Below are 15,363 nucleotides of genomic sequence, written 5' to 3'. Positions count from 1 at the left end.
GAGTTCACTGCCAAAAATTCTATTCATTCCAACTTATCCGCTAAGCAGTAAACAAAAGAATCCAACCGCACGTTTCGGTAAGTCATCGCACCGGTGCGACAACATTCCCACCGCCAAATTCCCATTCTTGTCCCCACTTCCCGCATATCCCACTCCCCGCATTTCCCACTTCTCTGCTGGGGAAACTGCAGGCATTTTATTGCTTCCTGCAATTTACACGTGCGAAACCAAACTTGGTAATAAAATACATAAAATTGCATTTTTTTAATTCACAGTAAAAAAATTTCGAGGGTAATCCTACGAAGATGCTGGTACTGCGATTCTACAATTTAATATTATAAATGCGAAAGTCTGTCTGTCTTTGTATGATTTGTGATTTTGCTGTTTTTTTTGGCGATACTTTAAGTCCCGAGAAGACTGGATAGTACGAGTACGGGAGCCCTATAACATTTTTTTTATTATTTATCTATCAAGCTAATTTTTTGTGAGTAGTTCATTTTGATAAGACGAACTACATTTTTATTTGCGAAAAATCTCGAAAGTGGTAGCTAACAGAGATAGAAAGGATTTCATACTTGATGGTCCTAAAATATGGACTACATATTTTATTTGTAGGACAATGTTACTCTTAATTTATATTTCTATTAATATATCAATTATATACAAAAAATCAGCTCGTTAGGGTTCCGTTATTAATTATTATATAGGGTTCAGTTACCAACAAAACTTGGTTTCAGCTTAATACTAACAGGAGCGTAGCTAGCGCCGTATCTGCCGTACCTATTAATTATACGGGGCCGTACGTTTGGGGCCCAGTGACTAGGTCACTGGGCTCCAAACGTTCGTAAGCAAAAATCATAAAAAACTTCCCCCCCTCTTAAATGAGGCCTCCCCAAACAAGGCAAGCTACGCTTCTGCAGTTACTAAACTTTGTTACTGCCAAGTTTATGAATATAATTACGTATGTTTTTGACTGTACTTGATGCAAATCAAAAGGGCTAGTGAAAAGATAAAATTCAGATGAAAACGTAACATACGTGGGAGAGCCATGCTTCGGCCGGAGAAATATCGATCGGAGAAATACTACGTTCTCACAGAAAACCAGCGTGAAACAGCGCTTGCGCTGTGTTTCGCCGAGTGAACCCAACTAGCAAATTAGTCGTTTAACAAAAAGCCTAAATGACATTTAGTCGTATAGAAATCGTATAGTGGTAATTAAAGTCTCAAACATCGTGTAACAATATATTAAACGAACAATATGTCGTATAAGAGTTTAGTCATTTAATTTAGTCCTGTAATCGTTAACACGACCAAATTATATGACTATCCTATAAATATCGCAGTTGTGACCTTTAAAATACACATTTGATGTTGTATAAAATTAATTTATATAACAATCATAACCTGGTTGTAATGCCGACCATAACACCACTCTTTATCAGTAATAAGATTTCTACATGGATATCATGTAAAGTCCATATATTTAACTGTTATAAAATACATCTTTAAATAAACGTTTCTTACATGATTTTTGACTCTCTTTATACGACTATTATAAAATGATTATAAGCCTAATATTCATATTTTGAGAACTTAAATAACTAACGAAATGATTTTAAAATACTTTTCAAACTTACTGTTATAAAACATTTTAGTTATTTAATGATATTTTCATGTTTCTCTTTTACGACTTCGGCCAAGAAATAATCGGCCAAGTGCGATTCGAACTCGCGCACGAATGGTTCTATACCGTATATAGAGCAAAAGTTGGCCAAAAATTGATTTTCTTATGGGATCACCCTTAAATATTCACTTTATTTTAATTTTATTATTAAATAAGAAATATAATTGAAAATTTGGGAATATTTCATGCACCTACATTTTACGATCTATTACTTACATTATAAAGAGTTTGTTAGTTAGTTTGTTTGTTTGAACGGGCTAATCTCAGGAACTACTGATCCGATTTGAAAAATTCTTTCAATGTTTGATAGCCCATTTATCGTGGAAGGGTATATGCTATATTTTATCACGCTAAGACTCAGAGGAAAATGTAAAAAAAAAACCAAGGAAAGTTATTTAAAAGGTCTTAATATCTCACGGACTACTAAAGCAGTTTTTATATTTGGCACAAATATACATAGTAAACTACGTGAAACTTGGGTTATTAATTTGTGAAAAATGTACGGTTTCCGTGAAATTCCTAATTTATGCGGGCGAAGCCTCGCGGAACGCCTAGTTTAGAGCAAAAAAGGCCAAATATTCATGTTTATTTAAATATGGTAGCCCTCCTTAAATATATAAATAATATATTGTTTTTATTATTTTTCCTTCTAGCGGCAACAACAATACAAAATCTGTGAACATTTCATAAGTCGAGCTATAGCGGTTCTTGTCAGCTCCTGAAGACAGGCAGATGGACAGACAGAAGGATAGACAGACATCGAAGTCTTAGTAATTATAGGGTCCCGTTTTTACCTTTTTGGCACGGATCCCTAAAATATAGAACTTTCCAATTACTTCAAATCGTTAATTAGTTAAAAAAAATCGACATCAGAAATTATCACCATATTGAGAATTCGATAAAATGCATGGGTTTCCACTTTGTTACGGTACCCAAAATGGCGGATGATAAAATAAATAAATGGTAAGTTAAGCGACTTATAGTCATGAGACATAATATACAAGTCATCATCATTACCTAAAATCGTGTAATTGTAAAATAACAGGTAATCTTAGATTAAATTAAATTCATAAATATTATTTTGCAATTATTCGAAAGGGGCGTTAAATATTTGTTAAAAAACGTATATACAATCGTCGAGAAATTTAATTTCCCTTAACATGATGGCTACTTTTTCTTTTATCTTACTTCAACAGAACTGTAAAACAATTAGTATCCGCAAGAAAGTAATCCTGATGACTACTTCCCAATGTTTATACAACGTCTACTGGATCACAATACGAGGAAACGGTTATACAATTGATCACTTTACGACTGCTATACGAATATTTAGCCACTAAAACGACCATGACACGATCGCTATGCAAACAATAGTTATACAGGGTGTAACAAAAATAAGTGATAATACTTTAGGGAGTGTACGTGTTCCTTGTAGAGAGTTCACTGTGAAAGTAGAAGTGCTGAAAGACGAAAAAAAATTTCACTTTTGTATGGGCAACGGCCCGAGCGTCACGAGTTTCCCCATACAAAAGTGAAAAAAATTTTTGGTCTTTCAGCGCTGCTACTTTCACAGTGAACTCTCTACATTCCTTGTACACACGTACACACTTTAAAGTATTATCATTTATTTTTGTTACATTCTGTATATTTTGCGCCTATTTCGCGTCATATAAAGGTTAATGCGAATGCTATATAACCAAAAAGGCCTGACCTCAAGTCATGACCAAAACGTTGTCTCGAAACTTATATAACCAAATTTTGCTAGTTGGGAATGAGTCTACCGGAGGCCCAATTCCCTTACCTATCCTCCCCTTCCCTTCTCATCCCTACCCTCCCCTATTACCCTATTCCCTCTTAAAAGGCCGCCAACGACGCACCTGCAGCTCTTCTGATGCTGCGAGTGTCCATGGGCGACGGAAGTTGCTTTCTATCAGGTGACCCGTATTGCTCGTTTGCCCCCTTATTTCATTAACAAAAAAAACTTTTGAAACCGGGCATTAGTAAAACTCTGGAACGAACTGACTCCTGACTGACAATACGACTTGCAAACCTTCAAGAAGAAAGCGTATTCCCTCTTAAAAGGCCGGCAACGCACCTGCAGCTCGTGTGATGTTTCGAGTGTCCATGGGCGACGGTAATTGCTTTCCATCAGGTGACCCGTTTGCTCGTTTGCCTCCTTATTTATATAAAAAATAGTTTAGCTTCAAATCACATGCCCATTTCAAGTCAATCAGAAATATTAATGAACTGTACCTAAGCTCGGGGCTATACTTTGACCCTTTATAATTAAATATCTTTTAATTTACTTTGATAACTAAGTAATGATAATTACGAATTAGCCTTTGAACGGATTGTAAATAAAGGGTTAAGGCTTAAACGGATTAATATAATAATATTTTAACCTCAAAATGACCACTTTCTTTAGGTTTAATGTTTTTATTATTCGTAAGGTTTAATTTTATTAGGACTGCAAAGATGTTTTATGAATTATGTTATTTAAAATAGAGTCCATACAAATTTTACAAATTGCTTTATGCTTAAAAAAACTATCACACCAATATGATGAAATTTCATATGAAGATACTTACTATAAAAGACGGACATAGAATAGCCTTTGACGGCATTGTGCATTTTCCGGGATAAAAACAATCGTTTATCATCTCTCGGACTCTCTTAATAATCGCATAATTTTACATAATTTCGTCAAAAATAGACAATAGTACAGCATCTAAGGCTTCTTATAGACGACCGGCACTTGTTGTCGACGGTGTTGACGGCTGCCGTCGACGCGTGTCGTCGACAAGTGCCGTTCGTCTGTAAAAAGCCTAAGCGTAAATAAAAAATATGATAGAAGGACTAAAAGACACACCAGTATTTGTTATATTAGCATAGACTGGTATGAATTATATTAAAGCTTTCTAACTTATTGTAATTTGTTGCAATTGTACCCGAGTCACTCCTACACTCGCACTTTTACAAAGTGTACCAATTTGTAACCGTACATGTCTGGCCCAAGAGCCAGCGACAGCTAGACTTTCGTTATTTTGAAAAAGCTAAAAAAATTTCCTGTATATGACTAGCTATATTCTATTGAGGTGAGAACGACCAGCAACTAGAGAATTTCGTTCGCGGTTACTTTAGTATAAGAACAGTTCTGAAGGTTATTCTGAAGAAAATAAGATAAAACTTACTTGATTGAAGGTTAATTGGACCTTCAGAACTGGAACGCCTAAAGTTACCGCGAGTCACAACCGTAACTCCATAGTTGCTTGTCGTTCTTATCTCTTAGAATTTAGATAGATCACTAGATGACGTCCGCGAGGTTGCGCCAAAACTCGCGCGGGGATCGTACATTTTTCCGGGACAATAAACATCCTATGTCCTTTCCCGGGACTCAAATTATTTCCATGCCAAATTTCAGCAAAATCAGTACAGCGGATTGGGCATGAAGACGGACAGACATACACACTTTCGCATTTATATTAATATTAATTTTGGTTATACAATTCAGTTTTTATAAAATAACGAAAACCTGGCTGTCGCTGGCTCTTACTCTATCTGGCTGTGTTTTTAATTTTAGCCCGCAGCTGTGCCTGTGCAATGCTTTACTGTGTGCGGGCTCGCGTTTTTGCTATTCTTTTTTTGCAGGCGCTAACTAGACGACGAGTATAAAAACCACACTGTGTTGAAGACTTATTTCGATGGATTTTTTGAAAACTAGTCACTACAAATCTAAATTTTCAAGAATTTTTATTTTGAAAAGAGTTGTGCAAGAAAATATTGAACAGGTGACCTAAACCTCCAATGTGGAGGTAAGGAATATTATGCTAAGGAACAGAGACCGACTAGCACATAATATAGTAAATAATCCGACCAAATATATCGCCTAGGATCCCTTCATAGAAGGACCTTCACCGAGCTGGTTAATGGATGATTAGTATTTTATATTCAATTACGTACCTATATCAACAAATTTATTGCAAGTGGGTTGAGTAAAAAATTGTAGCCCAATTTTTTTTTACATTTTTCAGGTTTGGTTAATAGACAAATTCCATACCAATCGAAAGTATGAAGCCCGTATTATCTACGAGCTTCATACTTTTTTTTACTTTCTAAAAAAAAAAAACTGGACTGTAATTTTGTGTCTGAATATGCATTAAGCATTAACCAGACCGGTACCAGTATCGATTTACCTGCCTACCCAAGAGTTGTGACAGGAAAAAAATAGACAACTTAACGTTTGAACATATTCTACGGGCATCATACTTTCGATTGGTATAGAATCCAAACCAGCGAAATGTTCAATGTAAGTATAGTAATTACGCAATAGAACAAATAGGTAATTATTAAAAACTCTCGGAATTGCTTTAGTTTTTCTGTGATTGCTCTGTAAAAAAAGAAATCGTTTTATTCCTTTGAGTTGTTTACTAAAGTGAACCAATTTATTTTTTATGTTATTATAAATCTTTTAACGTTTACTCAATTTAAAAACAAACTATTTTAGTTAAGTTTTATAGAACTTGCACATAATTTATATTTTATAAAAAAAAAAAAAACTATTTTAATATCTACGTGGACGCCGAGTAAGGACCCTGAACCATGTAAGGCCACTCTATCGGGATAGTGCTTGTAATTCGTTTATTAACTAAATAAATTAAGAAAACAAATTATCAAGTAATGCTCTGTTTTGTAAGGTATCATATTATAAATCTCTTTTTAACCTGGCTTCAATAGCCATTTAATAAATTTAAGTTTTGTTAAGCTCTTCCAAATGGCCTTGCAAGGAACACAGCTCCAAACAAGGCTAATATTATACATCAGTCGCTTAACTTGAAAATATTGTTACAAGTATTTATTTATTTGCATTTACTAAAACGACATTACAATTTCTTTCAATTAAGCAACACATTAAGTGCTCAATATATTAAAAAAAACTGTAACGAACATTGCTTGAACATCATCTTATAACTAAGAATATATTAATGGAAATTCTTTAAAAATAGTAGTAATGAGTATCACACTGACACCTTATAACTAATTGCCAATGCGTTTTATAATGCCATCAAATTTTTTTTTAATCTAAAATGGCCTTCTTATGAGCCCGTTCCTTATATGGTCAAAATGTTCAATATGCGTGTAAAGTTTAATAATCCTAATAAGTAAAGATGTTATAAAAACAACATTATTTTAATTGTAACGGTACGCATTTATATATATACGTGGGAGACGCCATGCCGAAGCACAAATGGGCCGGTTCGACCGGAGAAATACCACGTTCTCACAGAAAACCGGCGTGAAACAGCGCTTGCGCTGTGTTTCGCCGAGTGAGTGAGTTTACCGGAGGCCCAAACCCCTACCCTATTCCCTTCCCTACCCTCCCCTATTCCCTTCCCTTCCCTAAGCTCCCCGATTACCCTATTCCCTCTTAAAAGGCCGGCAACGCACCCGCAGCTCTTCTGATACTGCGAGTGTCCATGGGTGACGGAAGTTGCTTTCCACCTGGTGACCCGTTTGCTCGTTTGCCCCCTTATTTCATAAAAAAAAGTAACTAAAAAAACTGGGTATATGTTAATGATTTTGAGATTTCCTTGTAAAATTCATGTTCCCTAGAAAGGCCAACTATCAAATCTTTAGTTGGCCCTTTTGAGATAGATAAAGGTTATGTAACTAAAAACTAAAGTTTTTCAGGGTGCAGAAATTACAATTGTAGCCTCGACAACCAAAGTCTACAAACAGTGAGATCTCACTGCCACAATAGCGGCGCAATCGACTCGCCGCCGCGTTTGTGGCCTTAAGTTTGATGGGTCTAAGTGTGTAGTAGAAAGGATATGTATTACCATGACGATAACTACGACTTTTTAACAGTTGGCCTTCAAAGGAAAGTGGCCTTCTATGGTGCATAGTCGTTAATTAAACTCGTTTTAAATTTTACTAAAATTGCATTTAAGGAGACATACTGAGAAGTGTGAATATTTTGTGATAATTCAGTAGTATATTATGTTGTGATACTATTTACTTATCACAAAATGTTTTGAAAAAAAAGAAAGCTAGTGTTTTAGTTCGTAGGTTTTAGCTATCATAAAACGTGTGTATTGTTAATATAAATTATTATTGGTCCACCTTTCCAGAGACAAAATTGTAATAAAATACATTTTTATATACATATAGTCATATTTATTACATATTTACATCGTTGTAGATATCACAGAGCGGGGAGTACCCGAAGTGGAGTAAGAAATTTACAAAACTTATTCTAGTCCGAGTATTAACACGTTGGAAGCAGGGTCTAGTATTGTCCGTAGCCGCCGTATCCGGCATGTCCGCCGTATCCGCCGAGGCCGTGTCCGTATCCGGAGTAGCCGATGCCCGAGTAGCCTACGCCAGAGTAACCCGGGTAGTATCCGCTACCGCTGTAGCCGCCTAAAGAAAAAAGATCATGTTTAATTAATAAATAATGAACATTAATTTTAGAAAAATATAAATATAATAAAATACATTACTTTAAGACCTTAACCAAGGCTTTTTGATTTTCAGGATTTGTGTCTAATATATCAAAAGTTACAATGTTTGATTGGTTGAATTGATACGCATAAAATATAAAATGATGCTTACAATAATCATCATCTTATTGTAAGCATCATTTTAGTGTTCAACCAGTAGTCTTAGTAAATGTATTTGAATGCAAAGACTCTCAGCGTGAGACAGTTAAATGTAAAACAAGAACATATTCATCCCAAGGGAATCCTATGTCACAGTGGAAAAAAGGTTTCTAAATGTTAATTTAAAATACAAACTATGCATTTATATGTAAATTGTCCTTTGTATAAGAACATACTATCCTGCAAGTGAATTATTACAAGTTAAATTATTACATCGAAACGTCTTCTTAGACAATTTCGCAGACACTCCCCAAATGCGACTAATGATAGCAACAATGGAATTACCGAGGCCGGAGTAGCCGAGGCCGCTGTATCCGTGGCCGTATCCGGACAGTCCGGCGCCGTATCCCGCACCGTATCCGCCGTAGCCGAGGCCGTGGGCGGTGGTGTACGCTACCTTGCTGACCGCTACTGGTGCTGTGGAAGGGTTAGGGGTTAGAATACTAGTGGTATAAGTTGCACAGAACTTTAAGATTGCTGTGCAAAAATGGAGGAGGCAACTTTAAGATTGCTGTGCAAATGTGCTGTGTATCGTGTGTATATTGTACCTCTTAAAAGGCCGGCAACGCACCTGCAGCTCTTTTGATGTTGCGAGTGTCCATGGGCGACGGTAGTTGCTTACCATCAGGTGACCCGTTTGCTCGTTTGCCCCCTTATTTAATAAAAAAAAAATCCCTAACGTACTCTCAGAGATATCGGTTCAAACCTTGCCATAACCCAACCAAATTAAGCAGATGGCAGATCTGCTTAATGTGGTTGGGTTATGTGGGTGTCCAAATGACATAGAATACTCTGATAGAAGTATGTGCTAACAATGCCAATATAGGTTGAATATGAAATTGGTGACTGCAGCTGCGGAAATCGGACTGTATACTGTATACTTAGCTAAAGACATACATTTAGCGTTTGGCTGGTGACGACACAACGTTCCCCGCTTAGCAATACAGAAAATGTTAATTTGGATTCATTAGGGTACTTTTATAATAAAGTGTTAGCTTTTATCGACGTCGAGATATAAACAAAGTTTTTGGTCCTCTAATTTTGGATTTCAGCTGCCTTTTGGCGAAATTCACACTAGCACTAAGTAATAATTTTATAATGAAAATAACGAGGCACATAATTTCATACACATTTTGACATTTTATCTATAGTTTTGTGCCTCGATCTGGAGTTTATAATTTTTGTGTCTCTACATAATTTTGATAATAGTGCAAAGAGTTCCCATTTTTAACCAAACAATGTTTTCATACAAGCATTCTTAATTGTATTCTCATACAATACACGATGTATGTCCTTACTAATATAACAAGCAATTACAAAAAATGGATTCATTCATTACATGTGATAACAATTACTGTGATTATGTTTGTTTGTGTGCCAAGGGCTGTTCGCACGGCGACAATAGACGGACATTGATGACCTAAAACTAACTGAGGTCTTAGCTCAGCCTTGCTAGAGATCCAGTCGAATAAACAAAAAAAAACTAGAGGAATACGTTTTGAGGCCAATGCAACGTGACGAGACGATCCATACTAGCTGTCTGGCTGTCTGTCTGTTACCTCTTCACGCCCAAACCGCTGAACTGATTTTGCTGAAATTTGGTATGAAGATACTTTGAGTCCCGGGAAAGGACATAGGATCTTCACCCCAAATAAATCCCAAACAAAAATGTTCGGTTTCCGCGCGATAAGCGTAATTTGGCGCAACGAAGTTGAACGAAGAAGAAATGAGACATTCGAAATTGGAACAGGCAGCCCAGTCTGTCAATGCAATGTATATCTTCTTGTGTACTAAATAAAGTTCAGTTTTGAATGGCTAATGTAAAAATTCATCGCTTCGTCGCTTCACATTGGAATTTGAACTGATCCTGAGAATAGTAATTATAGTGTTTCTTTGCTAAGTAATAAGGTAAGGCAAGTGAGTAAAATCGGTTCATGTGTTTGAGAGTTACAACGCTATGAACATACAGACAGTCTGCTTTTGTCTGAGGTTAATAAAATGGTATTAAGTACATATTTTCTAATTACCTATATTTTATGTCTAAAAATGAACCAGTTTAATTGTTAGCGATAGATCGAAATTCGAAACGATGGATTACAAATGGCTGCCTTTAAATGGAAAATCTAAACTTCTAGTAGTAAAGTTTTCAGCTAAGGTTTCTAATTAACGGGGTCTCAAGTCTTAAACAGTGATAGTCTTCCGTATGTCGAAGGACTCTCCACATAACGACTTCTACGGTCAACAAAATAGTAAAAAATCTTGGACTAACAAAAGTGGACAAAAATACCAAGGAAAATTATCATGGGACACACAGACTGACAAAGTAATTTATATGTATTTATTGTAAATACTACGGCGTCCTACAATTAATGTTTATTAAAATATATAATAATAATTAGGAGATAGCTGTTACGATTGCTTGTGCTCCGATTTGGGGTCAAAGACATAGAGTAAGTATATACTTCTGCAGTGGCAAAAAGTATGATTTTAGCGTGACTTTATGAGCATTGTATACAAGTTTACAGCTAAGAGCTAATACTAATACCCTCACCGGTTTTGGTGACGGTGGCCGGTTTTATTGAAACCACCAGGCCAGGTACGCAGTAGTAATTTTATAGTGCCCAAGTGTGTACGCAGTACACAGGAGCACTCTCTATTCCTTTACTCTCATAACCCAGTGGGACGGAAGACCGACACGACTGGCGAGAGATCAGGCACAGGACCGACTTTTTACATGCCCATCCGACGCATGGATCATCTTACTTGTCAAACAATCAGGTGATCAGCTGGCATTGTCCTAACCAAACTTGGAAATAACATGTTTCCAACGCGGGAATCGAACCAACGCCTCGGAGTCAAGAGCCACGCTCTTAACCATTGGACCACGGAGGCGTCGCTAAGAGCTAAGTAATAATGATAACTTTCAGTTTTGGAAAAATAGTATTTCAGATAACTTTGTGTGGAAAATTCTGATTCTCTTTTTCTGGCTGTACGTTTCTAACTTTGAAAAATTACGAGCGACATCTAAGAGGTTTTAAAAGTAAACTGTAAACTTGTGCCACAATACAAGTATATACAGTAGTTCACCATCATTCTTGACCACCCAAACGTCACATAAAATCGTGATGATTGATGCAATGCGATGCATTTTTTGACATAAATTAATATGATAATGATTTTTTAAAGCTGAACATTATTTACTAAACAAAAAATTCTAATTGAATTGATAGACTTGCCCTAGTTATGCGTACTTGGTTTGTTTTAGTTAAGAGAGCAAAATAATGCAGAATCACGTTTCCCACACGTTGAAATTATTTTTGTGTCGAACGAGTTTGATTTTAAGTCACATGTTATAAAACTTGTCTTTTTATTGAGTGACTAGATGACGCCCACGACTCTATTGCGCCAAAATTCGTTTATCGCTCGGGAACCGTGCATTTTTGCGGGACAAAAAGTATCCTGTAAGGGGACAGGTCCCGGGACTCAAAGTTTGGTTTCCGCGGCGGAAATTCCGCATGATTACGTCAGCAATGTCAAACGCATACAATATAACGCGACGGAATTTCGGCATGGTGTATCATCGCCCATCGGTAATTCAAAGTTACACGGCATAGTGTGCTTAGACACTTAGAATGGGTTTTATCTCCACGATTGAGGTGCCCTACTGTATAATATATTTATATTGTGTATGTACTCTACGGAGACGTATGCAGTTGTAATGGCTGTAGCTAATGAGTTCGAAGCACGGGAGAGACTTTTGTACTCTAAGTAGGCCAGTGCTTCCCAATCTTTTTCAGGTTATAAATAATGCATTCGTCTATCTTAAAGGAACACTGCAGTTTTTTTTGGATAAAAAGTTGATGTGTTCAAGGCACAGCCTGTTACCATAAGTTTGATCAAAATATATTCAGTAGTTTTGACGCTAAAAGATAACAAGTACATACACTCAATAACTTTTGCTATCTATTTCACATGAAAGCAAAGTATAATTTTTATGCTCTTTTCTCTCTACTAAGAAGTGCCAATGGTTCGGTACCTCTGATATAGAATTTAGTTTTGTGATACTAAAAAGTTTATAATATTATGCTTGATGCACACTTTGCATGTATATTATAATAAAATGTTTTATATTTTAGTCTTTATAACACTCTGTATATAACATATAAAATATATAAAGGTAGCTAAGTATGTCGTATGCCATGGTTTGATATATTTTCAAAAGTTCCGAAAAATTGGTTTTGTAGTTTTAATTACGAATTACGAAAAATGTATATTACTTGGTTTGCAATAAACATCTTTGAATCTTTGAAAAACATGCCTTAGTATGAAAGCAGTGTAATTTTAAGAATTACTGCACCAAAATTAATATTTCACTTTTCGGGTAATATTTTATTCACTGCAGAATGTAAATTTCTGGACTCTTTGAATACAGTTACCAACTTGGAAAGACTTCGGTCAATTTGCTCTAACTTGGCGCACTTAACTATGAAATTTCTTAACTAGTGTGAATAGTTAGTCGACTGAATTCTATATTATTATGTTAAAAGCTTATTTGTTTAATAATTGTACTGTAAAACATTTATACTGTAAAGTTTTATACTTGTTGTTGTACACACTATACAGTCTATAGAGTTTTATATGTTATTTTTTTATCAGAAATAACTGATATAATATACTTACATAATATTATAAATTATAATATGTAATGTTAAGACAATCGATTGATAATAATAGATCAGAGCGTTCAACCGCGAAATAAGCATTTAGTTCAATGATCTTTGCCATCACGGTCATTAACTTATTATGTTTAGGAATTATGTGTGTTTATTTAGTCCATAAATAATTTCATAAATTTTGAAAATGTAATCTAATACGAAAACACTTTCAATTGTAAGCCAAAAACTGTTATCTGACCAGGCAAATTGCATTGCCAGTGCTAACAATATTATTACTGTTAAAATCAAAAACTTTTTCGTATGCCTCGGTAAGAATTTATCTCGAAAAGAGTGTTTTCAATGATACGAGTGTAATAACTTTTTTTAACTATGCTTACCCCTACTAGCAGTACGCAGACGCCAAAGACTCCTATTTAAACTGAATAGAATTCTTTGGCAGACGCGCGAAGTCGCGAGAATGCGCATGTCTTTTTAAAATCTCGGAAGGATCAATGTGTCTCGCTTTGCAGTTAAGGTTGAATTTGTTATGTTGAAAATTGACCCTTAGCCAGCTAAACTTACCGGCGTAGCCGTAACCGGCGCCGTAACCGCCGTAACCACCGTAGCCGCCGTAGCCCAAGCCGGCGCCGTGTCCGACGCCGAGGCCGCTGTAGCCCAGGCCTCCGTAACCGAGGCCGGACAGGCCGCGCTTCTCGGTCTTCTTGGCCTCCTCAGCGCAGGCCACGGCGAGAACGGCGAATACAATCTGAAAGAATAGTATGATATAGTATTATGTTTTTTTATTGGAGTAAATAAAAGTTTTGCACGCTGAAGATTTAAGGGGAGTTCTTGGTGGAAAGACGGTTGGAAAGGTTTTAGGTTCTTGGACAATTTCCATTTTAGCGGCAAAGTTAGAAATCAGAATTGTTTGGGATTTGACATAACAAGTCGCTAAATGGCATAATATTGGAGCTTGCCTCAAAAACTTGTCGAATTACTTACCAGTTTTTTTTTTAATTTTTAAACTTCGATTTTAGAACAATCGCACGTAAGTTTACCAAAGAATAATCTACGCCAACAAAAGGGCCAGACAGGAGAAAAACCAACGATGGATTTTATTTTAATAAGTAAAGGTTGAAATGGAAATATTTTTTCTAAAAGTTGATTTAGGATCCAAAGTGGTGAAAAGTGGGTGAAAAGAAAAATGGGTCTGTGAAAACTGCAAAAGTGTTTCAGGTTTCAAGTTTCAGATTTGATAAAAAGACTCAAAACAAAATATGAGGAAAAAGTAATCAGTAACTCATATTGGAGTATTACCACATTGTCTTAATGAAATTAATTTTTGCACTTAACCAAGAGTGTTGCAAAAACGCGAATTTTAAACAAGGCTTCAACGAAACAATTAATGTGATATGAATTTCAAAATGTATGTTTCAATTAGTGATACTCATTGAGGGTACTTTCAAATTAAATTTAAAATGGGTAAGATGATGACACATTCAAATTTGAAAACTTGAATGTGTCATCATCTCACTCAATTGTGAGTTATAGATATTACTCACAAAAGTACTGCCTATTTTTGAATATAATCTATTTGATTGCCTAAGTTTAAATTTAAACCAAATAAAAGATTTTTAACCGTCGAAAAAGGTATCCTTGACAATTTAAGGTCCAAGCGAACACGAAGGATTTAAAAAATATTTTTGGAAATTATGGATATTTTAAAAAACACTTGACGCAAACACTACTCCGTTTAAGGGCTATTTCTAAGGACGAGTCTCGATCCTCTGTATCCTTACCAGGAATTTCATGTTGGCTGTTGTGTGTATCGGCAGTGACTGATGCTTGGTGCTAGGCCACCGCGGTATATATACGTGCGCGCGCGCATTTTTTCCTCGCCCAAGGATAATGCTCGCAATTCGTACTTGATATTAATTTTTTGGGAAATTCTGTGAGAATTTTGCCGGGAGGTTGCGCAAACGTTTTGGATCCTGAGCCTTAGTCAAACTGCGTTCGATATTTTGGACAGTGAAAGGACATGTTACATAACACCACACTTTTTGAAGTAGTTAGGGGATAATAATTTGCAAGGGCGTCGATACTTGCCTTACTGTCTAAATCTGTTATATTAAAAATACCCACAAATTATAGTATTATAGTATGTATTATAGTGTGTGTAATATGGACTAAGCTTAGAAAAAGGGGATTAATATCCCATTTTTATTTTTTTCATTTCATTTCATTTTTCAAATAGAGCTTTTTACTTTTATAATTAAAAGTAAAAAGCTCTATGTGACATGGCGTTTGTGAAGCTTTATGTCAAGTATCCCATCCTTTTTTGATTTCTTACAAGTTGCTGTGTATC

The 15,363-nt window shown here is 35.8% G+C and overlaps 1 protein-coding gene across 2 annotated transcripts; it reads right to left on the bottom strand.

Moving 5' to 3' along the window:
* Positions 1-7,831: 7,831 nt before the first annotated feature.
* On the bottom strand, positions 7,832-14,825 carry LOC121734776 (keratin-associated protein 6-2-like). Of its 2 annotated transcripts, none has more exons than XM_042125392.1 (4): positions 14,798-14,825; positions 13,581-13,764; positions 8,618-8,760; positions 7,832-8,104 (listed from the first exon to the last, which is right to left on the bottom strand). In XM_042125392.1, exons 1-4 carry the CDS (start codon positions 14,807-14,809, stop codon positions 8,060-8,062), a joined length of 384 nt encoding a protein of 127 aa, XP_041981326.1. In that variant the 5' UTR covers positions 14,810-14,825; the 3' UTR covers positions 7,832-8,059. The 2 variants fall into 2 exon arrangements, with proteins under 2 accessions (XP_041981326.1, XP_041981325.1); XM_042125391.1 differs by having other exon boundaries at positions 8,629-8,760.
* Positions 14,826-15,363: the final 538 nt, after the last annotated feature.

The sequence above is a fragment of the Aricia agestis genome, chromosome 16 (genome assembly GCF_905147365.1).
Source record: "Aricia agestis chromosome 16, ilAriAges1.1, whole genome shotgun sequence".
Taxonomy (NCBI): domain Eukaryota; kingdom Metazoa; phylum Arthropoda; class Insecta; order Lepidoptera; family Lycaenidae; genus Aricia; species Aricia agestis.
This window is presented reverse-complemented; position numbering and strand designations above follow the sequence as displayed.